This window comes from Caenorhabditis briggsae (genome assembly GCF_000004555.2).
Source record: "Caenorhabditis briggsae complete genome, chrII, whole genome shotgun sequence".
NCBI lineage: Eukaryota > Metazoa > Nematoda > Chromadorea > Rhabditida > Rhabditidae > Caenorhabditis > Caenorhabditis briggsae.
Genome location: NC_013486.2, coordinates 2,847,932 through 2,873,064, shown reverse-complemented (window position 1 = coordinate 2,873,064; position 25,133 = coordinate 2,847,932). Strand labels below are relative to the sequence as shown.

Genomic DNA, 25,133 nt, shown 5'->3' with positions numbered 1-25,133 from the left:
GAGATTCTGAGATTCTGGGATTCTGAGATTCTGAGATTCTGAGACTCTGAGATTCAGAAATTCAGAAATTCAGAAATTCAGAAATTCAGAAATTCAGAAATTCAGAAATTCAGAAATTCAGAAATTCAGAAATTCAGAAATTCAGAAATTCAGAAATTCAGAAATTCAGAAATTCAGAAATTTAGAAATTCAGAAATTCAGAAATTCAGAAATTCAGAAATTCAGAAATTCAGAAATTACAAAAAAAAAACAGAAAAAACCCAGTAAAGAAAATCTTCAAAAAATCAGAAGTCATCAAAAATCGGACAGACAATTGTCAAAACATGAACAAAAAACAAAAAAAATGATGTCAAAATGTTATTGATATACTAAACTATTTTTCAGGATCTACTAAAAATCAGAAATATTCAAAAAATGGCACCAAAATAGAAAAAAAAAATTCATAAAAAAATTCAGAATTTTTTGTACCCGAACATCTCCAACGCAACACGAAGAATCTTGTCATATCAACAAAAAAAGGACCCACAAGATTTTATAGTTTGTAGTCTTTCTGATAAAGAAACAACAAAAAAAGCGAGAAAAGAAAAAGAGACAATATACCTATCCGCTCATAAAAATCTTGTTCATCTGCCAAAAACCAATGACCTCACCAATTAGATTTTTTTTATTATTATTTGGAATTTCTTCTTTTTTTCTTTCAAATCAGAACCCACAGAATCAAGAGAATGATATCATTTAAATCGAGAATTGAAGAAACTGGTTTTCTTCTTTTTCGAATTAATTGCTTGAGAAATGAAAGTTTTGGGGTGTACTGTTCAGAATTCGTTGGCTAGAACAGAGGGTTTCTGATATTCGAAAAAGATTGAAAACTTGAAATTCTGATCTCTAGTTTTTTTTTTGAGATTCGCAGATTCTGAAATTCTGGAAGTTCGGTTCTTAAGACTCTCAGGCTTTTTTTTTGCTTTTTGAGATTCTGAGGTTTTTAGATTCTTTTAGTCAGAAATCCAAAATTTCCTAACAATATGAAATTGTGAAATCGGAGAGTTTGAGATCCTGGAATTCTGAGATTCTGAGATACTGGGTTTTTTCTGTTTTTTTTTTGTAATTTCTGAATTTCTGAATTTCTGAATTTCTGAATTTCTGAATTTCTGAATTTCTAAATTTCTGAATTTCTGAATTTCTGAATTTCTGAATTTCTGAATTTCTGAATTTCTGAATTTCTGAATTTCTGAATTTCTGAATTTCTGAATTTCTAAATTTCTGAATTTCTGAATTTCTGAATTTCTGAATTTCTGAATTTCTGAATTTCTGAATTTCTGAATTTCTCATCTTCAGAGTTTCAAACTTATTAGAATTTCAAAAAATCAGAAGCAGCAAAAATTATTCCGCTTTTTTTCCAAAAAAAAAAAGAAATCAAAACCTCCCTCATTCATAAATTAACATAACAATCAATAATCATTTTGGGTATTTTTTCAACTAAAAATGTTTCCTACAATGTCTAATTTGATCTACTATTTTAAAAAAGTTGAATATTTGATCTCCAAAATTGATTTTTTACAAAATTTCAAGCATTTTTCTATTTTTTCGACTATTTTTCTATTGACCGACACATTGATTCCATGTCAAAAAGAATCAAATTTTTTTTTGAAAAACCGGATTCTTCTTTCTTTTTCAATTCCCTTCTCCCTTGGACTTTTTCACCGATTTTCTGGATCATCGCATTTTTCTTTCTTTTGCGTTCGAAAGTTATTTTTTTGAATTTCCGCCAGATTTTCAAAAAAGTTCTAGAATTTTCAGAAATGCGGTTAGTGATCAGTTTTTTTCTGATTCTTCTGGAAATTACTCTGGTGACGTCATCAAAGTGTCGGGATGGAGTACACAATGTGATCACAATCGATTCATATGGAAATGGTGAGAATTCTGGAAATCTGGAAATCTGACAATCTGGAATTCTGAGATTCTGAGATTCTGAGACACTGAGATTCTGAGATTCTGAGATTCTGAGACTCTGAGATTCTGAGATTCTGAGATTCTGAGATTCTGAGATTCTGAGATTTTGAGATTCTGAGATTCTGAAGTTCTCTAGGACTCTAGGATTCTGAGATTCTGAGATTCTGGGATTCTGAAATTCTGAGATTCTGAGATTCTGAGATTCCGAGAGTTTAAGATTCTGAAATTGCAAAAATCTGAAGTTTCGAAAATCAGGAATTGTGAAAAAATACAAATCTGGGATTCTGTATATCTGAGATTTCAAAATTCTGAAATTTTAAAACTTCTAGAAATCTTAATAATTATTTTTTGAATATCCGTAAGATCCGGAAAAAGAAGGTCAGGGATTGGATAAAAAACTCCGGAAAATTTTTCAAAAATTAGCTTCAAAAAAATTGTTTTCAACAAAGTTCTCAAAGTTTCTTAAATTTAAGATTCTGAAATTCTGAACATTTGAAAATCTGAAATTTCGTTCTTCTGATGTTCGGGAAGACAACATTCTGACAATTTCGAGGTTCAGTGTCTGATTATAAAAAATTCTAATCTTTAAGATTCAAATCTGGAATTCATAGAATACTGAAATTCCGAAGTTGAAAAATTCAATAATCAAAAGATCAGTAATTCCAAAAAGTTCAGAAGTTCAAAACAACTCTAAACATCTAAAAAAAATTTCTGAAATGATCTAAAATTGAAAAAAAAAAATCAAAAAATACTGAAAATCCAATTTCAGAAACCCTGCCAGTAGAAGTCCGGAAAATCCGGATCCATGTGTACGACCACGATATGAAACCATCCTGCTACAAGAGGAAAGTGAACGTAGTGATGCCTGGATGGTTTGTGATAAAGCATGGAGAAGTGGACACATCTAAAGATTTTGATATCGTCAAAGATGGAGCAGTTTCTGTGAGCGTCTCTTTGGATGGAGATCATATATGCCTCAATGGACACTCGGACATGTTCATCGTTCCCGAATCGTTATGGTGAGTTTTTGAAAAGCTTCTAATTTTTTTTCAGAAGATTGCTGTGGCATTTTGGTCTACTACAAAAATGTTTAAAAATTCATTAGGATCATTTCATCAGTTGACTACTTTTTGATAGCTAACTTGGTTCTTGAGATATGAGCATTTTAAAGGAGGCGAGACAGCAAAAATTTCGGGAGACAGTTCGGGGGACGAAATCGCGCCGCGCTTATGTAGACCATCGGTCGTCAGGCGCCTTCGCGCCCCCGTAGCTCAGCCGGTAGCGGCGCTGTACCCCTGAGCTGCCTGTCATGAGTTCAACCCCTCATGGGGGGTTCTCTATGCAAATTATCAGGATCACTTTTTTTTGGTGTCTGGCCTCCTTTAAGGGAGCTCGCCAGAAAGAGACGCAGACAACGAGACGCTCCTTAAAACTTTCTTTTTCAGTAACTTCGAAGTGAGCTCATTCGTCCCGAAAGACATTTGTGAGACGCTCCAAACCAAAGGATTACACACTTTACAAGAATTGGAGGTATTTCGAAAAAAATTTTTGTTTGATCTACATATTTTTACAAAATTTCAGAAGAAAAACGATTTCAACGCTACACTGGAAATTCCCGCGTCCCCGAGTTTTTTGGGAATTTCGTTGCTCGATGTGTTGAAGGTACAGTAATCTGCGAAAGTTCTGAAAAATCAAAAATTCAGAAATTGAAATTTTTGAAAAAGTTCGGAAATTCAGAGTTTCAGAAACTCCAAAAAATCACAAGTTCAGAAACTCAAAATTTTTAAGTTCTGAAATTCTGAAATTCTGAGATTCTGAGATTCTGAGATTCTGAGATTCTGAGATTCTGAGATTCTGAGATTCTGAGGCTCTCAGATTTTGAGATTCTGAGTTTCTGATTATTCTGAGGTTCTATTCGATTCTGAGATTCTGAAATGCTGAAATTCTGAAATTCTGAAATTCTGAAATTCTGAAATTCGGAAAGTCGGAAATTCTGAGATTCTAAGATTCTGAGACTCTCAGAATATCAGAATCTCAGAATCATAAAATCTCAGAATTTCAGAACTTCAGAATTTCAGAACTTCAGAATCTTGGAATTTCAGAACTAAGTAATTTTGAATGAAAGAAACTCGGTAATTCAGAAATTCAAAATTTCTTAGTTCTAAGGTTTTGAGATTCTGAGATTCTGAGATTTTGGGACACTGAGATTCTGAGATTCCGAAACTCCACTGGACCTATTTTTTCCGAAAATCTGAATATTTTTTCAACTCGAAAATATCCAAATTTTTTTCAGGGAAACTACCGTATCAAAATCTCTATTGCTTCCGAGGGCAAAAAAATTGTGGAATTCGCACTTCCAACCGGATATAAAGATCTCAAAATGGGCATGAGTGAATCAGATGATGAGGATTAATTTTTCAAATTTTATGCATTTTTCTTCGTTTTTCTGTAATTTTCCAAAAATTGTTTTTCGCTTCAAAATCACATTTTCCACAGCATTTGCATTTCCTCTAGTGACACCATTCGGGTACTTTTTGTGTAATTTTTTTATGTTGAAAGATTCAATGTGAAGTAAAAATAGATAAGATTTGTGATGTTAAACTTTAGCAGTAAAAGAAAAAAATAAAATAAAAAACCTAAGGCCCAGGACCCAGGACCCAATTAAAAAGTTTAGTAACTCCTGTAATTCCGAAATTCCGAAACTCAGGCAATTGATAAACTTTGATTCATAATTTCAGAAGCTCCAGTAAATTGAAAATCACGAAAAAAAAATCTAAAATTCCTAAAATTCGAAACTTCTCAAAAATTTCAAAAAGAATAATTTATTAGAAAAAATCGTCTACAAAGTTCTAGCGCCAATCGGAACTATATTCCTTAAAATTCGTTCGAAAACAATGAAATTCGAGCCAAAACCAAACGAAATAACATTCTCCAAATCGTCAGGAATCCCAAAATACCAAAAGCTTTCCAATTCAAAATCTTCTCCAAATAACTCCACTAAATGCTCCTCGGCGTCCGATTTTCTAAAGCTAATTTCATAATTCATCATGTGTGGAGAACGGAGAAACGCCTGGAAGTTTTTTTTAGTTATCAATAGAGCGCATTTCCATTTTTACCTCTTTTAAACTCAAAATCATTTCCAGAGACACCTCAAACAGGTCCATTTTGATCAAATTGAAATGAATCAAACTTTCCACTGGAACATTTTTGACGAAATTGGAGATTTGCAATGTTTTTGCCGATTTCCATTGATCCATTTTTGAAATTTCCGAAAAATCCAAACCCTTCTTGAGTCCATGAAATTCCAATTCTTCCAATTTTCCAGAATCGATCAAAGGCAAAATATTGAGAATTGGAGATTTAGAATTGTAAAAAATTCGAAAACTTTTGGCTTTGAGCGGGAAACTTTTGGATTTTGAAATTCTTTCGAATAGATCTTTCGAGAAGTTTTCAGATTCGCTATCAGACGTATCAAAATCCATTTCGATTTCTTCGAAAATTCCAGAATTCGAGAAATTCAGAATGTCTGAAAATCGTTGAAAGCGAGATTCAAAAAATTGGAATTTGGTAGATATTTTTGATTTTTCCATTGATCCGTTGAGATGAAACATCCTCCATTTGGAGCTTTTTGATATCGAATTAGCATATATTTTTTATCATCAAACTTCGGAAGAAATTTGATGCAGGAATCGCCAAATTCTAGCTGGAATTCGGTCATTTTGGATTCTGGCTTGACGTCGTCGATGAAATTTCGAAGGTCTCGACTCGTTTTTCGGAGACATTGGCTGAAAAAAGGAATATTTTGGGAATTCGAAAGTTTCAAAAAAATTAAACATTTCGGAATTGAATAAATCCAGAAATTTTGAAAATTCGGAAACTCAAATTTTTTGGTTTAGTGGAATTTCTGAATTTCGAAATTTTTTCGAATTTTTGTGAAATTCTGAAATTACGAGGCTCCTATTTCAGAGTTTCAAAAACAATTTTCGGATAAACGGACACACAGACAGACTCACATTGATACAAAATCCAAATTCCCTAATATCATTTTCATAACGATATCCGGAAAATTTAGTAGAGAAAATTCAGAAGACATTGCAGTAGGAAAATATTAAATTTCGATAATAATACAAGTTTTCAAAGCGAAAAGAAGAATAGTATTGAGAAATGTTGTGAAATCGTGTGTTCGCAGTGGAGCGCGTTTGCATCTGTCTGCCAATTTGCATATAAACATAACCGAAAAAAGTCATTTTTCAATTTTCATTGTTTCCAAAAAAGAAAATTTCTCGAAGTATTTCCGGAATTGCGATATTCTAAGATTAAAAAAAACTGAAAATCAGAATTTGAAGAAAAATTTTTGAAAATCAGTAATTTTTTAGAAAAAAAAATTGAGGACTATAAGATTCTGATCATTCTGAAACTTCAAGAATCTGGTTGATTTCTTGATTTTTTTGTTTGATTTGTCATTTTTCATCATTTCAAAAGGGCAAACAAAACTGATAAGACACTCTTTTTCTATCCGCTTTTTTCCCGATTTTTCTCTCATTCGTCATTTTCTTCATCTTTTTTTCAGTAATATTTTTTCGAGTTTCAGAAAAAATGTCATCTCTGCTGGAAATGCCTGATTTAGTCATGAAATTGGTACTCGGAAAATTGGATTATGTGTCTGTGTGAGTTTTTTTTCTCGAAAAAATTGAAAAATTGGATTCGAAAAATTCGAAACTCTTATAATTCTGATATTCCGATATTCAGGAAAAGTGTCTAGAATTTCTTTAACTCCAAATCAAACAAAAACTCTGAAATCCAGGAAATCGGACATTCGTACCTTTTGAATTTTGAAAATTTTCTAAATTTCTGAGATTCTGAGATTCTGAAATTCTGAGATTCTGAGATTCTGAAATTCTGAGATTCTGAGATTCTGAGTTTCTGAGATTCTGAAATTCTGAAATTCTGAGATTCTGAGATTCTGAGATTCTGAGATTCTGAGATTCTGAGATTCTGAAATTCTGAAATTCTAAAATTCTGAAATTCTGAAATTCTGAAATTCTGAGATTCCGTGGTTCTGGGATTCTGAGATTCTGAAATTCTGAGACTCTGAGAATTCTGAGATTCTAAAATCCTGAGATTCTGAGATTCTGAGATTCTGAGATTCTGAGATTCTGAGATTCTGAGATTCTGAGATTCTGAGATTCTGAGATTCTGAGATTCTGAGATTCTGAGATTCTGAGATTCTGATATTCTGAGATTCTGAGATTCTGAAATTCTGAAATTTTGAAATTCTAAAATTCTGAAATTCTGAAATTCTGAAATTCTGAAATTCTGAAATTCTAAAATTCTGAAATTCTGAAATTCTGAAATTCTGAGATTCTGAGATTCTGAGTTTCTGAGATTCTGAGAACTTCAGAATTAAAAAAATAAAAGAAAAACAACTTTTAGGAATTTTCGATTTCTGGAACTTTAAAAATTTAAAATTTCCGAATTTCTGAATTCTAAAACTTTTTGAATTTCTTGATTTTCAAATTTCCTAAATTTCCTATTCTGGAAGCACGAACTTCCAGAGTTTCTAGAATTATTTAATGTTTTTACAGCCAACGTCTCCGAAAAACATGTCGAACCCTTCGAAACTTCATTGATGACGTCAAGCCAGAATCCAACCTTTCTGCATTTCGCATTCTTTTTACCCCAAAATATTTACGATTTTTCATTTGGTTCAAAGATCTAGAAAATTTGCAAATCGAGTACATCACAGTGGATAACGGATGCAGAATTGTACCAGAAGGAGGAGAATATCAATGGTTTTTTGAAAATTCCGATTTTTTGGATATTGCATTCGGAGATGCCAAAATTTTATTGGATTTCACAAATTCTGGAAAAATCCAAAAATTTAGTTTTGATTCTATGTGTCCACCGGAGACTTCTAGAAATCCTCGACCATGGTTTTTGGATCGCCTTCATGGATATTTGAAATTTCGAAAAAATCTTTTGAAAATCAAATGTTTGGACTTCGCATTTCTTGATCAACAGGAGATTCTGGATGTTTTACCATTCTTGGAGCCTAGAACTTTGGAAAATTTGCGTTTGGAATTCGTTGGAGATAAAATCAAAAGGCAAAGTTTTCGGACGAGAAAACTGTCGAAAATAGTGGATTTAGAGCAATGGAAAATGGCAAAAGAACTGAAATTTGACAATTTTTGTTTAAGTTGTCCAATGGAATTTTTATATAATTTTCAAAAAATTCATATAAATATAAAGGAGGCCACAGAGGAATTTCTTGGATTGAAGGAGGTGAGATTTTTGAAATTTCTGAAAATTTGAATGAAAAACTGAAAAATTTCCGAATTTTTGAATTTTTGAATTTCTGAATTTCTGAATTTCTGAATTTCTGAATTCTGAATTCCTGAATTTCTGAATTTCTGAATTCTGAATTCCTGAATTTCCGAATTTCTGAATTTCTGAATTTCCGAATTTTTGAATTTCTGAATTTCTGAATTTCTGAATTTCTGAATTCTGAATTCCTGAATTTCTGAATTTTTCGAAAATCTCTTGTCTAATTTTCGACACTCTAAAATTATGAATCTTTGAACTTTTAGATTTTTTTTTCGAAAGTTCCAAATTCTGATCTTCTGAAACTGCGAAATCAAAACTTCTAAATTTTTCAACTTTCTCGAAAACTTCTCAATTCACCAGTTTTTTTAAATGCCAATTTGCTCTATTGAAATCTTATTTTATTCAGAAGATCCTCAATTCCCCTCAAATGGAAAACTTTGAATTTCATTTCCGACAATCTGATGCTTTCGATAAGTTGACTGAAATTTTTGGAGAAATTTCATTTTCGGATACGCAATACATGAATGGATATAAAAGACATTGGTTTTTCGCATACTCTGAGAACTCTGACAATTTATTGGAAATCACTTTTTTTGAAAATTATAAGTATTATGCATTCGATATCAACAAAAAAGTAATTTTCAGTAAAATTTCTAGAAGAATGGTTCCATCTGGAGCAATTATTTATAAATAAGTGAATTTTGTTATTTTTTTAATTATTTCAAATAAAATTGTTTTTTCGGCTCTCAGAATTTTTTAAAGTTCGAATTCCAAAATTATTGGATTACTGAAGTTTTGAGCCAAAAATTGCTGAAACTCTGAACTCCGGAAGTCAGGCAAAGACATCTGGACATGAACCTCTCGACCCAAGATTTACGACTTTTTGTGCTCGCTGAGCACAATTCGAAAATCTTTCTCTTTTTCCTGTCCCTCTAAACGATTATGAATTGTGTCACATTGTTGTGTTTGTGTCCCCCGTTGTCTCCCATTATTTCACTAGAAACACATGTGGAAAAAAGAGCCAACGGAGCATTTTTCGTCGGTTGTCTCGAGACAGACAAAATGCTTCTACTGAAGTATTTTTTGGCATCTTTTGCATTTCAAATAGGTAGGTATTTTCTGGAAAAAAAACGATCGAAATACAAAATCATGGACAGTTTTGGAATCTTCATTGAATAGGTTATTTCAGAATGCTTCCCCATACATTATCTTTGAGCCCAACTTGCTCAATTTCTGTGAGAGATACAAGACATTTAACGAGAAAATTTGGCTCAAAGTTTGACAGCCCGGCAAGGCAAGCCGCGGACCGTTATCTACTTTGAGCCCAATTCACTCAATTTCTGTAAAAGACACCAGAAATCTGTCAATTATCAATATGTTTGTGATATTCTGTTTAACATTTTATCAGTTGACAAAGTTTTGCTATCTTTTCTAGGAACCGAGGAAATTTGGCTCAAAGTTGACAGTACTCGTCAAGGCAAGCCGCGGACCGTAGTCTACTTTGAGCTCAGTTATCTCAATTTCTGTGAGAGATATCAAAAAATGATAAACTACAAAAATGTTTGTGATTTCAAGAACAACATTTTATCAATTGTCAAAACTTTGCTATCTTTTCTAGGAACCAAGGAAAATTGGTTCAAAGTTAACAGTACCCGGCCAGCCAGGCGGCGTGTTGTGGTTTAATTCTAGCTCAATTATCTTGGTTCCTATACAAGATATCAAAAATTAATAAACTACAAAAATATTAGTGATATCAAGAACAACATTTTATCAGTTGACAACATTTTGATATCTTTCCTAGGAACCGAGATAATTGAGCTCAACCTTCGTGTATAGGATTCACCTAAAGTCCCAATAGTTCAACAGAGCTACCGTGTGTTCAAATTTTTTGAATTTCCCGCCAAATCATTGTACCACTTAGGAAATGCAATTCTATGTCACCAATGCGAAGGATGGCGTGGTCATAAAGATGGTGGTCATGAGAACTCGTGCTGGAAGTACAATAATAATTGTGAGGTACAGTTTTTTCGAATACTTGAAATTGGAATTTCAAACTTTCGAGTTTCTGGTCATAACCTGAATTTCTAACTTTCCATTTTTCTGAAAATTTCGGAGTTTCCATTTTTTTTGATTTTTTGAACATCTGAAACTTTGGAATTCTGAGTTTTTCGGGAAACTTTAAATATTCTGGAAAGCTTTGAATTTCTAAGTTCCAGAATCTGAGAATCTTCGATTTTCAAATTTCGAAATTTCAAATTTTCTTTCAATCTTTCAGACAAATGTGTTCTGTGTGAAAATCACTGAACCAATGACACGGGACGCCACCTATGAGCCGTATAGATCAGAGTGTTGGTGGGTGTGTGACTGGAATTTTCTAGACCACTGAAACTTCTTCCAGGCATCAAAACAATCTAGTGGTGGCTCCAGGAAACTCGACGATTGTTCAGAATGGCTGCTACACGTTTTTCGATCAAGCCACGCCCCCAAAACGGTGAGTTTTTACAATTATGAAATTCTGAAATTTTGAAATTCTGAAATTCGGAGATTCAAATCTTCCAAATTTTGAAAACTCAAAAATTCAAGAATTCGGAATTCGGAATTCCAGAAATTCTAAGTCTTAAAATCAAAGTCATTCCAGATGGACATACTGCTTCTGTAACACGACGGATTACTGTAATTCTGGCTCCGCTCACTTGAATTTGGCCCTAATTTCGACTTTTCTATTTTTCATGTCTTATTTTTTAAACTTTTATTAGATGAATTCAGAGAAGAATTTGGTCATTTAAAGGTTCAGAAAAACCCGCGAAATTTAAGAATTTGAAAAAAAAACAATTGAAAAATTAGAGAAAATTTGAAGCAGGGAGAAGCACAGACACAACAGCGTAACGACAGAGGGAAGAGGTTTGGCGGGAATTTGAAAATTTGAAAATTTCAAAAAAGTTTTCTTCATTCCTACTGAAGATGTCGGCTGGTGTCTGCATCTCTCCGTTCTCCATGCTCCCTTTCTGCAAAAAAAACAATCGAAACAAAAGTTGTTTGTCGTTCAAAGCAAACTCGCTCTACTGAACATAAAAGTTCGGTAGAGCGAAATTGCATTTCTTGAGTTCAAAAAATGAAAACTAATTTCACATAATAAGAGTACCCGAATTAAAAGCGTCTGGATAAAGAGATTGTGGAGAAATGGGCGGAGTCTGATGATTGCTCATCATTTGAATCATTGGAGTACGGTCACCAGAATACACGTATTCATGGTATTGCTCCTGGAGTACGGTATGTTCGCTGGATTGGGACAATGATCGGTGACGTTCGATGGTGTGCTGCAAAACGCGCTCTGTCGAGAATTTTCGAAAAAAGGAGAAGCGCAGACAGCGAGACACTCTCGTTGTCTGCGTTCTCTTCGTCTTTGCAGTCGATATTTGAAAACTTTGAAGAAAATTTGACACATTCAGATTTTCATAAAATCTAGAAACTTCCGAAGTCCGTAAATTCGAAAATTCTGATATTCGGAAATCACAAAAATTGCAGAAAGTTCGAATATTCAAACAGATAAAAATTCCAGAAACTCAAAAATCTGAAATCCCAAAATTCTAAAAACTCAGAATTTAAAAAGTTCCGGAAAATCGAAATTTTCAGGAAATTTGAAAAATCTGAAAATCAGAATTTCAAAAGAATTAGAAACTTCAGAGAATTCAAAAACTCCTAAAAAGTCCAATAATCAAAAATTCAAATTTTTGCAAATCTTTGCAATTTTCACTATTCACTTCTGCAAATTTGTACATCTGCCTGTCTGTAAATCTGTACATCCGGATGTCTTATCATCTCCAAAGCAGCAGCCAGCAGCCTCATTCCAAAGGGTTAAAGCACACACAAATTGTCAGTAGGGCGAACTTGCAACATTCCAAAAAAATAAATTATCCAAAAATTATCCATTCTTGTTAGTTTTTTTTTTGTTTGAAACGAGGACAAAGAATTCAACTAAAAAAGCGATTTATATAAGGAGAGATCGAGAGATTTAGAGAAAAAATTAACATACAAAAATCTAAAAATCTAGCTAAAATTATTTTTTTAAATTACAGAAAAAAACGACAAGGAGATTCAAAGGGAAAATTATGGCGAAAACCGGGCAAAATAATTAAGAGATCTACTAGAAGTTACCGTAGTAAGGGATTACTGTAGTTTTTGGGTTACTGTAGACATACATATATGGCAATGATTAGATAAGGGGGTAAGAAAGACAAGGGACAAAAGACAGTGGACTGTGTAAAGGATTACTGTAGTTTGAAAAAAAATTATAAAGGGAAAGCATAAACTAAATAGGTGAGGTTATGGGTTACATGCTAGTTAGCAAAAAGCTTCAAATTCGCGCCAAATCTCATCATCATACCCTAAACGCAGAAGTGTGCTGTACTGCACGTCTTCCGCCGGTGGGTCCCGTTGCCACTACGCCTTTCGAGCGCTTTCGTCGTTCTGCCTCGAGTTGCTCGCGGAGCAGTTGGATTTGGGATTCTAGAAGTTTCCGCTTATGGGAATAGTTGGCGTCTTTCTGGTCGAGCATTGCTTGGAGCTGAAAATGGATTGAATTTTTGGAAGTTCCGTGAAATTTCGATATAAAAATTAAGCTTTTCGGGTTACTGTAGCTTTTCGGAATGTCGCAAATTTTTGGAATCAGAAACCGTAGTTCAAAAAAAAAAGAGGATTGTCACAGTTCAAAACAAAACTGACAGTATTGCTTGTGCGCTATTGGAAATACAGTACCCGCTCATATACAGAAATCCTTGAAATTTTGATCTTTCAGTCCGGATTTGGAATCCTGATTTTCCATGCAACCGGCCGCGTAGCGAGCCTTATAGTTAGCATATCTCAGCGTATCCAACCATTAGCGTGGCTCAGCGTACCTCAGCGTAGCTTCGCCTAGCTCAGCCTAGCTCAGCTTATCTAAGCCTAGCTTACCATTAAACCCCTAAACCATACCTGCCGCTTCTCCTCGATCAACGCTGCGATCCTTGTCTCCAACAATTGATGATCTTTGGCTAGTTTTTGAACTGATCGATTTCCGGCATCCCTCTCAAGAGTCTGTATCTGTGCCTGGAGTTGCGCACAATTTCTATAGAGCTGCTGATTTTCACGCTCCATTGATGCTAGGGATTTGTCGATGGCACGACGCTCGTTCATCGTTTCGCGGACCGCTTTTTCGGTTTTTCCTTTTTCTTCTTCGAGCTGAAAAGTAAAAATTTTCTAATTTCTCAAATTCTCAGCATGGCAATGCGCTGAAAATAATGATTTTGAGTCGAGGTACGAAAGTTTGAAGTTTTGAATGAGAGACGCAGAGAAACGAGAGTGAATCTCGTTGTCTGCGTCTCTCGAGTCATCGTTGAAGGCGCATAAGTCGTTTTAAAGTTAACCGAAATTTACGTAAGTTGTATCATTTTGAAGGGTATTTCAATGATTATTTCTTTCCAATTTAAAGCCCGTCCCTGGGGTGACCAAGTGTCAGTAAACCTACTCCATTAGACTCACCGCATCGACATGTCGCTTCAACGCACTGATTTCTCTCTCGAGCCTAACTCGAATGCCTTCAATCTCCTTCTTCTCCGTATCACTTCTCAATCCTCTCCGCTTGAAATCCTCTATCTCCGCCGTCTGCACCAACTTCTCTTTTCTCAAAATCTTCAACTCAGCTCTCATCTCTGCCTCCAATCGCTTCCATTCCTCTTCAAACTTCTTCAACGCCGATACCGTATTCTGCATTACGACCAACTTGCTTGACAGCTCCTCATTCTTCCTCTCAAAATCCACAGATCTCAAATTAATTCCATTCATTCTGTTGAGCTGCTCTCTCATCTCCACTCTCAACCGATCGCATTCCTTGGTTAGTGCCGTGTTTCGTGTGCTCATTTCATGATGTGACTCCTCCCATCGACGTTGCTCCTGCACCGCGCGTTCTTGATCTTCCACTGATTTCTTCGCAGTGCTCACTGCAGATTTCCAAGTGCGTTCTGACACTCGGAACTCTTCCAGAAGTGTTCTGTTCTTCTCATTGAGCCGTCTCTCATCTGTGATTTCTCTCATCAATTGCTCTCTTTCCTTTTCAAGTTGCTCCAGTTTGCGGAATAAGTTCTCATTCTCTGCTTGAATCCTCCGATGTTTGCCAACAGCTGCCTCTCGTTCTCGGTTAGCTCGATCTAGTTGCTCTTCTAGATCTCGATGCCTGGAATCTTGAACTCCAACTAGCCCTGTTGCCTTCTCCTTAGATTCAATTGCATCGTGAAGTTGGGAATGGAGAACTTCAATCTCTTTTCGAAGATGTGCAAGTTTGGATTCTTTCTCACGGAGATGAAGTTCAAGGGTTGAGATTCTGGCCTTCATACTTCGAACTTCGTGTTCCTTGGATCTGGCGGACTCCTCATTGGTCAGGTACAATTGGCGTTGACTGGTCATACGGTTCTCAATTGTGTTTCGTTCTTCAGTGATATGAACCAATTGCCTCTCAACCCTCTCTATAACCATCTGCCTATCCGCCAACTTCTCATTCCTCTGCCTCAATTCATCCTTTGCCTTCTCCAAAGCATCTAAAAGCTCCGCGTTGTCTGCCTCCAATTGCTCAATTCTCTCTTTCAAGAATCTCAACGTCACTCCAACAGAACTACTAACATCCATTGAGTCGACAGCTCGTTGAATATTCTGTGAACTATCCGCGAATCGAACAGACGGTGATCTTCTGAACGGCACGTCTTCTGAATTCTCGTTGAGGCCAATGCTCGATGCCGCGCGTGGGATGTCAACGTATAGCGAACGGTTTCGGGAGGGAGCAGCTGGAACATTTTCGAATTAGAAGTTCTCCGAGGATCAAAAAGCCAGCAAACACTTACGATTCTGAAGCGACTCCACTGCGGATCTCTGCAAGTTAGCCAGCTTTCCTTGAAGCTCCTCGTATCTCTTCTGACTATCCTTCAATCGACCATCAGCATCCTTTGCTTTCAACTCTTGTCGTTCAAGTTTCAGACTGAAAAATTACAATTTGGATTACTGTACCCTAGAAATCTATAGCTTACGTCACTGTCGCCAGCTCACTCCTCAATCGTTGATTGTCAAGTTCTCCTTTGCTAGCCTTCTCCTCAGCGCTTCGATACTTTTCCAGGATATCACTGATAGCTGATTTGCTGGTTTCTCGTTTGACTTCGAAGGCAGCCTTGACTGTTGCAAGATCGTTGACAAGGCGTTGGTTTTCATCTTGGAGAGCTTTGCGAACTTTTTCGAGGTCGGTTAGCTGAAACAATTTGGAATATTTTTGGCTTAAAAATTATCTAATTTTCCAGATTCCCAGCAATAAATTCGATAAAAATCGGATGATTGTGAGCTGAGTTACAACGAGATTAATGTTTTGAGAGAGACACAGAGAAACGAGAGTACTCTCATCGTCTATGTTACAAGCTTTAAAGGCATATAACTAACTTCAAGGTGGACAAAAATGTTCCAAAATGATTCAAAGGGGACTTCAAGTTCTAGTTTTTGATTTTTAGACAAGCTTGAACCGAATCGTACCCACTTACCCTAAACTGCTCATTTTGCGCCTGCTTCAGCATGCTCTGCGCATCATGCTCCATTTTCCTCAACAAATCTCCGGAAACCTCATTCTTCGCCGCCTTATCCATCAACTGAATCTCCAACGTTCTCACTTTGTTGCTCAACGCTGTCACATTCTGCTCCAACTCGTTCTTCTTCTCTTCCAAGTTCACATTCTTCATTCTAATACTGTGAACCACTTTGTTAGCTTCACGAAGTTGATCAGCGAGCTCCTGAATCTTCTTTCTCTCCTCATTCCATTTCTCACTCAATCCCTCTTTTCCATTCTTCAGTTCTGAGTTCTGTTTCACTGTCACCGCCAAATCATCTTTGTGCTTTTCTAGATCCGCTTCTGTCGCTTCCAATTTTGCTATCAATTCCATCGTATTCGATTCTAGTGCATTTATCGTCGAATCTCTCTCCGCCAATCCTCCAGTGAGCTTCTCGACATCAGCTTCCAACTGAGAGATCCTCCTATTCTGCTGATCAATCGTCGTTGCATGTTTTGTAGATTGTAGCATTGCTTCCTCCCTCTGCTCCATCAACTTCATCTTCTCCTCTTGTAACGTCTTCTGCTCTTTCTTCAGATCTTCCTCCTTCTCCTCATCCTGCAGCTCCATCTTCCGAAGCTTCTCTTCCAAGTCTCGAGACTTCTCGAGACCATCTTCAATGTCTCGTTTGTAAACGATCTCCTTGTCTTCCTTCTCCTTCACGACGTCTTCTAGTTTCATGACACGTTCTTGGAGTTCAGCGATCGCTTCGTTTTTGGATGTCTCGATCTGAAACAGTTACAGGCGTTATTGGGTGTGGTTTTGGATGTGGTGGGGAGAAATTCAAAAAGTCCATAAACTTTTAAATTTGGAACTATTTTTGAGGTTAAATTTTTCTAATTTCAAAGATTACCAGAATGCAGTTTGTGCTAAAAATCATGAGCCGGGTTAAAGCGATTTGAAGTTTCAAGAGAAACGCAGAGAAGCGAGAGTGCTCTCGTCGTCTGCGTCTCTCTAACTTGTGGACAACTGAAAAGGTGCTTAACTGACTTTAACGTAGACCAAAATGAATAAAAATCACATCGTTTGAAGGGAAATTTGAAAGAAAACAATCAAGAACAATAACTCACCCGACTCCTCTCACTACTCCACTCCTGTCGATCTCCCTCATTCTGCTCATTCATCTTCTCCAACTCCTTCTTCATCTTCTCCTTCAATCTCTCCACCTCCTCTTCCAGATGCAAGTGATCTATCTTCAACTGATCATGCTCCTCCATCAACATCTCATGGATCTTTGTCAACTCGTTCAGCCGAGATTCGCACTCTTTTCCAAACTTCTCCACCGCCAACCGATCCTTCTCAGCCAACTGAAGTTTCGCCTCATACTCCTCCTTCTGTTCAGCCTCGTTCTTCTTCTCCTGCTCCTCCATCCTCGTCAAATCCTCTTTTCTCTCCTTCTCTGACTTGCTCAATTGCTCCTTCAACGATCCGATCTCCTCGTTCAAGCTATCCACCGTAACCGTCTTCTGCTTCAGTTCGTTTGTCAATTTGTCAAAGTTGGCTCTCAAATCACCCAAGAGTCCTCTCAACTCTCCTTCCTCCTTCTCCTTCTCCTTTCCTCTCTTCTGAATCTCCTCCAATTCCTTCTTAAGACTCTCATACTTCTCTTGCCATCCCGCAGAGTCCTCTAGAAGCGCGTCATTCTTCCTCGCAGCATCGTCAAACTTCTCATTGGCTTCTGAAATCTGTCGGGTTCTCTCGTTGAGCTGCTCATGGAGTCTAGAGAGTTCTTGCTTCAGAATTTCAATCTCTCCATTTGCCTCCTCATAAGTGGCAGACAACTGTTGGGTTGAGGTGCGGACATTTTGAATATGCACTTCCTTCTCTTGAATGGATCCTTGCAGATTTCGAATCTCCTCATTTTTCGCATCTAGCTCAATGTTCACCTGCTCCAGTTGCTCATTCAACGTATTTATCTCATTTTTATTCTCCAAAAACTGCTCCTCGCTTAGCTTGCCCTCTCCTTCCATCGCTGTGATCGTCGCTTGACTTTCAGCGAGCTCTCTTCTTAGCTCCGCCTCTTTCTCTTGCATTTCATCAAGCTTCGTTCGACACTCGGATATCTCTAAGTCTCTCTGATCGGCTAGTTCTCTTTCCGATTCAAGTTTCTTGCGAAGCTCATCTCTGTCTGTTTCCAGCATGTCCAATCTTAATGTCTTATCATCTAGATCTGTCTTCATCGCTGCCAAATCGCCTTTCAGTGTTCTCTGCGTCTCTCGAAGATCGTCACTCTCTCGTCTCATCTTCTCCCGCTCCTGACGATCCTTCTCGAACCTTGACTTCTCCTCGCTTTCTCTAATCTTCAAAACTTCTTCATGAGTATCTTCACGTTCTTTAAGCTCCTCTCTGTGACGAATCATCAACTCTTCGATAAAACTCTTGTGTTGTCGATGTGCCTCGTTTAATGAATTCTGCACAGATGTCGTTAGCTTCTCTTGTGAATCCTTCTGCTCTTCCAGATTTCGAATCTTCTCTGACGCCTTCCGTAGATCATCTTCTAGCTTCTTCAGATCATGCTCTCGTTGCGAATAGACACTGGATCGTTTTCTTTCTGCTTCTCGATCATCTTTTCGCCGCTTTTCTTCTTTTTCCAGATCCTTCTTCGCTCGATCTCTCTCCTTTTCTGCTTGCCGTGCTGCTTCTCGAGATTCATCGATTTCACCGTTTTTATTTGTGAGCAGCTTGCGCATCTTACGTGCCACATCCATTGGCGACTCTTCTGAAAATTGAGAAAGGTCTGCAATTAGAATTTTGAAAAATTTTGGAAAAAAATTGTGCCTAAAACTTATGAAAACTAACATCAACTACTCCTGAAAACCTAAAAATGCGAAAATTCTAAAATTAGAATATTTGAAATTCCGCAAAAAGAAATATTGGTTTTTTCTGAAAAAAAAAAGAAAATATACTTTTTTTTTGTTTTCCCAAAAAAGCAATAAAAGCCAAAATTATAGGAAATCCATTAGCGATAGCTATATTCCGTTTTTGCCTTTTTTTTTGGAGAGTGAAGACTAAAAACTACAAACTACAAACTACAAAATCCACACTATAAACGACAATATCGAAACACTCGAGTTTAGATTCGAAAATGGAAGAATTTGAAGAAATTTGAATAATTATGGATTTTAGTATACTCTTAGTCTTACATTTACTATTAGTTTAAAACAATTTCCATTTTTCAAGATTTTCAAAAACGTTGCAGATTCGCTCTACCAGACAACTTGGCAGGGTTTCCCGTATTTTAATAAAAACTATGATATTATCATTAGAGCACATTTGCAATATTAAGGTTGTTGAAGGTTTTATAGCTAACATCCTTAAAGGTGGGGGGACAGGAGATTTTTCGTAGTTTTTTTGTAGCTAGAGTATGCATTCTACCATCACGGTGTACAACGCTTAATGTCACTCTGCGTACAGCTGTCGTCCTCGCCTTTATGTATGCAATCGTGCGTGCGCTTTCTCATTGCCCGCGTGGCTCAGTCGGTAGCGGCGCCGCACCCTCAATCATTGCCCTCACAAGTTCAACTCCTCGAGGGGCATATTTGAACGGAATTCGAGAACATTATTTCTTTTCATGTCCCCCCACCTTTAATATGTTAGTTAATTCCCTAAATACGTGGAACTTTGTATAAAGTCTCTAACTTGAACCCAAACTATCTCGGTTCTTTTACAAGATATCAAAAATTCGTCAACTGATAAACGGTTTATCATAAAATGTTAAAAGTTTTATCAGTTGACCACTTTTTGATATGATTTACAGGAAACCAAATAAATGTTTCCAAGTGAGAGATTGGTAGTTTCATGTACGTCGCAAAAGGTTCCTTTTGTTTTACCCAATTTATCTCGGTTCCTGTAAAAGATATGAACAATTGTTCGACTGATAAAACTTTTATGAAAATGTCAACTACATTTTATCAGTTAACAACTTTTTAGAATCTTTTACAGGAAGCTAGATAGCGTGATTCAAAGTTGATTGGCCCTCTTCTCATGGGCATAACTCTAATAGGAATGCTACAATTCAACAATCTAACGATCTCACAATCTAACAAGAAAATTTCTAGAACTTAAAATTTTGAAAACAAAATAAAAAGAAATAAAAAACCAACTAAAAAACGATTCGACAACAACACCACCGCTAGCTCTAGAAGGACTCTGACTTTGTCCTCTGCCTCCGGCCATTTCGTTTGCCATCCTGGATAACTGCTCAAGTGTATCCTGAAGTTCGTCGTTGTGCTCGCGAAGCTTCCGTACTTCATCCTCTTTTCGCTTCAAATCGCGCTGTCGCTCGTTTGACTTCTCTTCGGCCTATTTAGAATGTTTGGAGGTATAATAATTCATTGTGAACTCACTTTCATATAATTCTCTGTGACAGACTGCAATTGACGAAGCGTCTCGTCCAGAACGTCGTCTTTTTCTCGCTTCATTTGGTCTTTTAGGTCTTGGTTCTGGAAATATGAAAACTGTGAATTTTTAGCGTTTTTTTCTCTGATTTTGCAGATTCTATGAACCGAAACGCGCTAAAAATCATGAAAATCGGTTTGTTTTATGGCGAGATATGGCAAGTTGAAGTTCCAAAAGAGACGCAGAGAAACGAGAGTGCTCTCGTTGTCTGTGTCTCTTTAGTCCGGCGGATAAATTAGAAGATGCATAACTGGCTTGAACGTTGACCAAAATAAACAAAAATTACATCATTTTAAAGGATAATTCAAGGGCTTTTGAATGGTGTGAATTAGTTATAGTCCATTCCAAGAAAAATCGACTTCTAGCTAAAACTTTGTTTTCGAGTTTGAACTTTTCCATTTCACAGATTTTAAGCATTCTAATGCTTCAAAAACTATGAAAATTGGTTAGTTCTGAGCCGAGATACAGTGATTTGAAGTTCCAAGAGAGACACAAGGAAGCGAGAGTGCTCTCGTCGTCTGCGTCTCCAATGGTCAGCATTAAAGGCGCATAACGGGCTTTAATGTAGACCAAATTGAATAAAAATTTCATCATTTTCAAGAGATTTTCAGTAGCTTTCGAATGATACTTTTTCAGTTCAAATTACTCGAAAAAGCGCGCTCCACTGAACAGAAAAAGCTTGCAGTTCGAATTTTAGGCTGCGAAGGGGGAGTTTTCTCAAATTCAGTCAAAAATCTATGCGTTTTGAGGGAAAAAATGAAAGAAAAAGCAAACTAAAAGTAAACCATAAATTGCTACTCTTCAAAAAAAATACTGATTGAACATTTGAAAATCTAAAATTATCGAAAAACGGATTTTGCTTTTTTTTCCGAAAAGAGAATCCGGTATGGCCAAAATGATAATTCTAGTCAATTTTCAAAAATCTGTCAATCACAAAAAACTGAAAATTCTAGAATGTCTTTTTCAGAAGTCGCGCTCCAGCGAACTACAGAATCAGATGTTCAACGAGTTCAAAAAGCTCTAAAAAATTACTGGTGAAATAGGCGGAAATAGGAAAAAGGACACCTTTTTTGTGATTTGACCCCAATTTTTTCCAGTTTTTGACTTCAAAAAGAGCCCAAAGTGTGCTCTTTTCCCTGCAGAACAAACCTTTTGCTCGGCGTGTCGAATAGCTTTTCTCATAAGTGTTGCGCACCGCGTGAATTCAGTCAATTGGCGGTCCAAATCGTTGGCAGTCGTCGTACGTAATTCATGGAGCTTTAATAAGAAAAAGAAGGTGTAGGAGAAGGAATTGAAAAGAGCGAAAATCAGGAAATTTTGGGGAAAAAAATTTTCTGAAATTTCGAAAATCCTTAATTTAAAAAAAAAATTGGGAATATGTAGATAGGATACCAAAAACAGATTTTTGAAATTCTGAAGTAAGGGGGATTGATAAAATTGAAAATATTCAAAAAAGATATTCCTTCAAGTTTCTGACGTTTTGAATTTCTGAGTTCCTAAAAATTTTTTTCTGAATTTCTGTTTCTGGAGTTTAAAATTCTCAGAATTCAAACTTTCTTATTATATTTTGAAATTCCAGTGATTCAGAATCTCAGAATCTCAGAATCTCAGAATCTCAGAATCTCAGAATCTCAGAATTTCAGAATCTCAGAATCTCAGAATCTCAGAATCTCAGAATCTCCGAATCTCAGAATCTCAGAATCTCAGAATCTCAGAATCTCAGAATCTCAGAATCTCAATATTTCAGAATTTCAGAATCTCAGGATTTCCGATTCTCAGAATCTGAGAGTCTGAGAATCTCAGAATCTCAGAATCTCAGAATCTCAGAATCTCAATATTTCAGAATTTCAGAATCTCAGGATTTCCGATTCTCAGAATCTGAGAGTCTGAGAATCTCAGGATCTCAGATTCTCTGATTTTCCGAGATTCGGAACTTCCGAATTTCAGTATTTCAGAATTGCATAATCTCAAAATCTCGGAATCTAACCTGTCTTTTGACTGCCGAAAACTCCTTCCACAAACTGATCAATTTCCGGTGTTGGCTCTCCATTTGGTTTCGATAGCGCTGCAAAAGGAAGGCGAATTTTATTTTTGAAAAAAAAATGAAAGAAGCTTCCGGTTGTACTTCCGGTGCACATTTTATTATTTAGGAACAGGAAGTTTCCTGAACTACTACACCTACCGTATTCTCCGATCGAAATCTCATTGACTCGGTGTGCTGTTGTTGTTGGAGCTGTTGAAGTTGCTTGCTCAGATTCGTCGCGTCCACTCTCAAATGCTCATTTGCCGCCAGTGCGGCGTCGTTCTCTTCTCGGAGCATTTCATTCACCTCTTCCAATGTGTTGTTTCTGAGATTTTCTGATGTAAATTTAGAATTTTTCGATTTTTTAGATTCCGTGCACCAGAGTGCGCTAAAAATCAAAAGAAACGGTTTATTTTGAGCCGAGATACAGCGATTTGAAGCTTCGAGAGGGAGACGCAGAGAAGCTAGAGTACTCTCGTTTCTCTGCGTCTCTAACCGGCGGATAACTTTAAAGGCGCATAACTGGCCTGAAAGTGAGCCAATATAAATGAAAATTACACAGTTTTAAAGGAAATTTCAAGGTCTACATTTTCCTTTTACAACATTTTCTCTTAGAACCCAAAAAATAGGTAACTCACTTGAACAATTCCTCCTTCAACTTGGCGAACAACTCATCCAAATTCTCCTCACCACCCATCGCATCATCATTGTAATGAGCAAGGACCCTCGGACTGCTCCGATGTCTACCGTAATCCCCTAGAGGACTCGTCGATCGATACCGATTGCCACTCATTGACTTATGTCTGTTTCGTAATCCATTAATTGCGTAATTTGGTGTTCGGGAAGAATGAATTAAGGCAGTGGAATTCAATGGAATGTCTATGGTTAGGGAAGGCATTGAGATATTGGTTTGGTTGTGGAGATGAGTGAGTCCGGGGTTGGCGAAAGACGAAAGGGTAACATCGGGACTAGGAGTGGCGAAAGACTCCATAGAATCGGCATTGGCACGTTGACGAAGGCGTTGGAGCTGGAAATTGGGCGGAAATTAAAATTCTATTTAGGATACATTGTTCCTGTGTCAAATATCTAAATTATCCCGTTTCCCCTCCCCTACTCAGATCGGCCTCGTGAGGGGCATTTTTTCTGAGTCTTTCATGTCCTGCCCTCTATTGTTTCATTACCTGGTCAATAAATTAATTCATAATTCAAATCCGCTTAAAACAGCCTTCTGGGGAAATACAAACATAAAAATCGGAAAAGTACACTAGCCAAAAGATATTGACACGTTGAAAAAATCGAACTCGAAAGTGTCCGCTCCAAAGTCATCCCTCTTATCCACTACGCGACGCGGGAACGGAGAGCTCGGCGCCGCCAAGGAAAGTGATACCCCCGCGTTGGTGGTTGGCGCGCAAGGTGGTGGCGCCCGTGCCACCACTCCTCCGCCGCTCTGTGTTGCCACGATGGCGCAATCGGTAACACGGCTGACTTTGGAGCGGACACTCCCAAGTTCAATTCTTTGAGCTCACCAATATCTTTTTGCCAATGTTCTTGTTAGATTTTCGCATAATTTTTCCCGAAATCTCAATTTTAAAAGGGTTTATGACATTTTGCATAAATTTTTTTGGTATTTTAAGTATTGTTGCTTATGGTTTTTTTTCCCGATTCCTAAAGTAAATTCTTCTCCGATCATCACTTTCACTTTTGTCGCTTCGCATCGCCGCCGTAGAACTGTGTAAAATGGCGGCTAGCGTACACAAACAAGTGACCAACAACATGACCAATGCAAATAGAATGTAAAAAGAAGAAAAAAGAAGGATGAAATAAAAGAGGAACTGTAAATTTACACCCTTTTCGAATTCTCATTTCGGCGAAAAAGTTTTTTTGAAGTTCGGAGAATTGATTAGATTAGGTGATAAGCGATTGGGCAGTAAATCGTTCGGAAAACTGAAAAAAAAAACTAGAAGTTCCTAGTTCAGACTAATTCGCTGTTTTCAAAAATCTAGTTTTCATTGTTCTAGGATGAAAATGAAGCGAGATATGGTATTTTGTGATTTTCGTGTTGAGACCCGTTTTTCACAACTTTCCCATTTTTCAAGCACTGAAAAAATGTAATTTCTGAAATCAGCGCAAAAAAACTACCCTAGAAATTATTGTCAGAGTTTTTTTTGCAAAAAAAAATTGGGTTACTGTAGCGCCGATTCTGTGCAATGCACCGAATCTGACGACAAAATGCAGAAATCTCTCAAAACAGGTTTTTCTAGGGGTAAAAAGGCATGAGGGCTACGAATTCGAGTTCTAAAACCTTGAAAAATAACTTATATCATGAGAAAAAAAGGAACTTAGACGACCAACCTGTTCATTAATACCCTGAATCACTTCTCGGTTCTTTCGATTTTCAGCAATACCGGCGTCCAGACGGGATCGACATTCTGAAAGATCCTCGGTGACACGGACCACGTCTTCCGAGCTGGCAGCGGATTTCATGACGATTCAGAAGACGGTAGAGGGATTCAGAAGATACACATTCTGGAATATTTGAATATAAATTTTATGGAATTTTTTTTTTTGAAAAATTTGAAAGATAAAAGTTTTTGATTTCAGAAAAAAACCTTGAAATTCTGAAATTCTAAGTTCTAAGCAATTTCAGAAAAATTAAGAACTCTGAAAATTTGGAATTCAAAACATTTGGAAATTTCAGAATTTCAGAAACTCGCAAAATCCAGAAAAATAAGATTATCCAAGTTCCCAAAACTGTAATTTTAGAGAAATTTCGGATTTTTCGAAACTCTGAAATTTAATTAAATTCAGAAAATTGAATTCAGAAA

At 36.7% G+C, this 25,133-nt stretch overlaps 4 protein-coding genes across 4 annotated transcripts in view; 2 read left to right on the top strand and 2 right to left on the bottom strand.

Moving 5' to 3' along the window:
* CBG13426 overlaps positions 1-4,363 on the top strand; it is a gene marked incomplete at both ends in the record, with an annotated part of 11,720 nt that extends 7,357 nt beyond the window's left edge. The window contains 4 exons of the mRNA XM_045241841.1: positions 2,732-2,969; positions 3,396-3,480; positions 3,532-3,612; positions 4,244-4,363. Coding sequence (XP_045095148.1) covers positions 2,732-2,969; positions 3,396-3,480; positions 3,532-3,612; positions 4,244-4,363 — 524 coding nt within the window. The remainder of the gene's footprint in view (positions 1-2,731; positions 2,970-3,395; positions 3,481-3,531; positions 3,613-4,243) is intronic.
* A 426-nt stretch (positions 4,364-4,789) lies between these two features.
* On the bottom strand, positions 4,790-5,561 carry CBG25484 (the record flags this gene model as incomplete). Its single annotated transcript, XM_045241840.1, has 2 exons — positions 4,790-5,020; positions 5,067-5,561. 2 exons carry the CDS (start codon positions 5,559-5,561, stop codon positions 4,790-4,792), a joined length of 726 nt encoding a protein of 241 aa, XP_045099400.1.
* Positions 5,562-6,546: 985 nt separating this feature from the next.
* On the top strand, positions 6,547-9,170 carry CBG13427 (the record flags this gene model as incomplete). Its single annotated transcript, XM_045241839.1, has 4 exons — positions 6,547-6,617; positions 7,536-8,088; positions 8,681-8,908; positions 9,075-9,170. The coding sequence occupies 4 exons, from the start codon at positions 6,547-6,549 to the stop codon at positions 9,168-9,170; spliced, it is 948 nt and encodes a 315-aa protein (XP_045095147.1).
* Positions 9,171-11,399: 2,229 nt separating this feature from the next.
* On the bottom strand, positions 11,400-24,792 carry Cbr-dyf-14 (the record flags this gene model as incomplete). Its single annotated transcript, XM_045241838.1, has 15 exons — positions 11,400-11,591; positions 12,659-12,838; positions 13,246-13,509; positions 13,792-15,086; positions 15,144-15,277; positions 15,327-15,541; positions 15,801-16,616; positions 16,958-18,606; positions 19,991-20,189; positions 20,234-20,329; positions 21,435-21,542; positions 22,273-22,350; positions 22,468-22,633; positions 22,947-23,335; positions 24,661-24,792. The coding sequence occupies 15 exons, from the start codon at positions 24,790-24,792 to the stop codon at positions 11,400-11,402; spliced, it is 5,913 nt and encodes a 1,970-aa protein (XP_045095146.1).
* Positions 24,793-25,133: the final 341 nt, after the last annotated feature.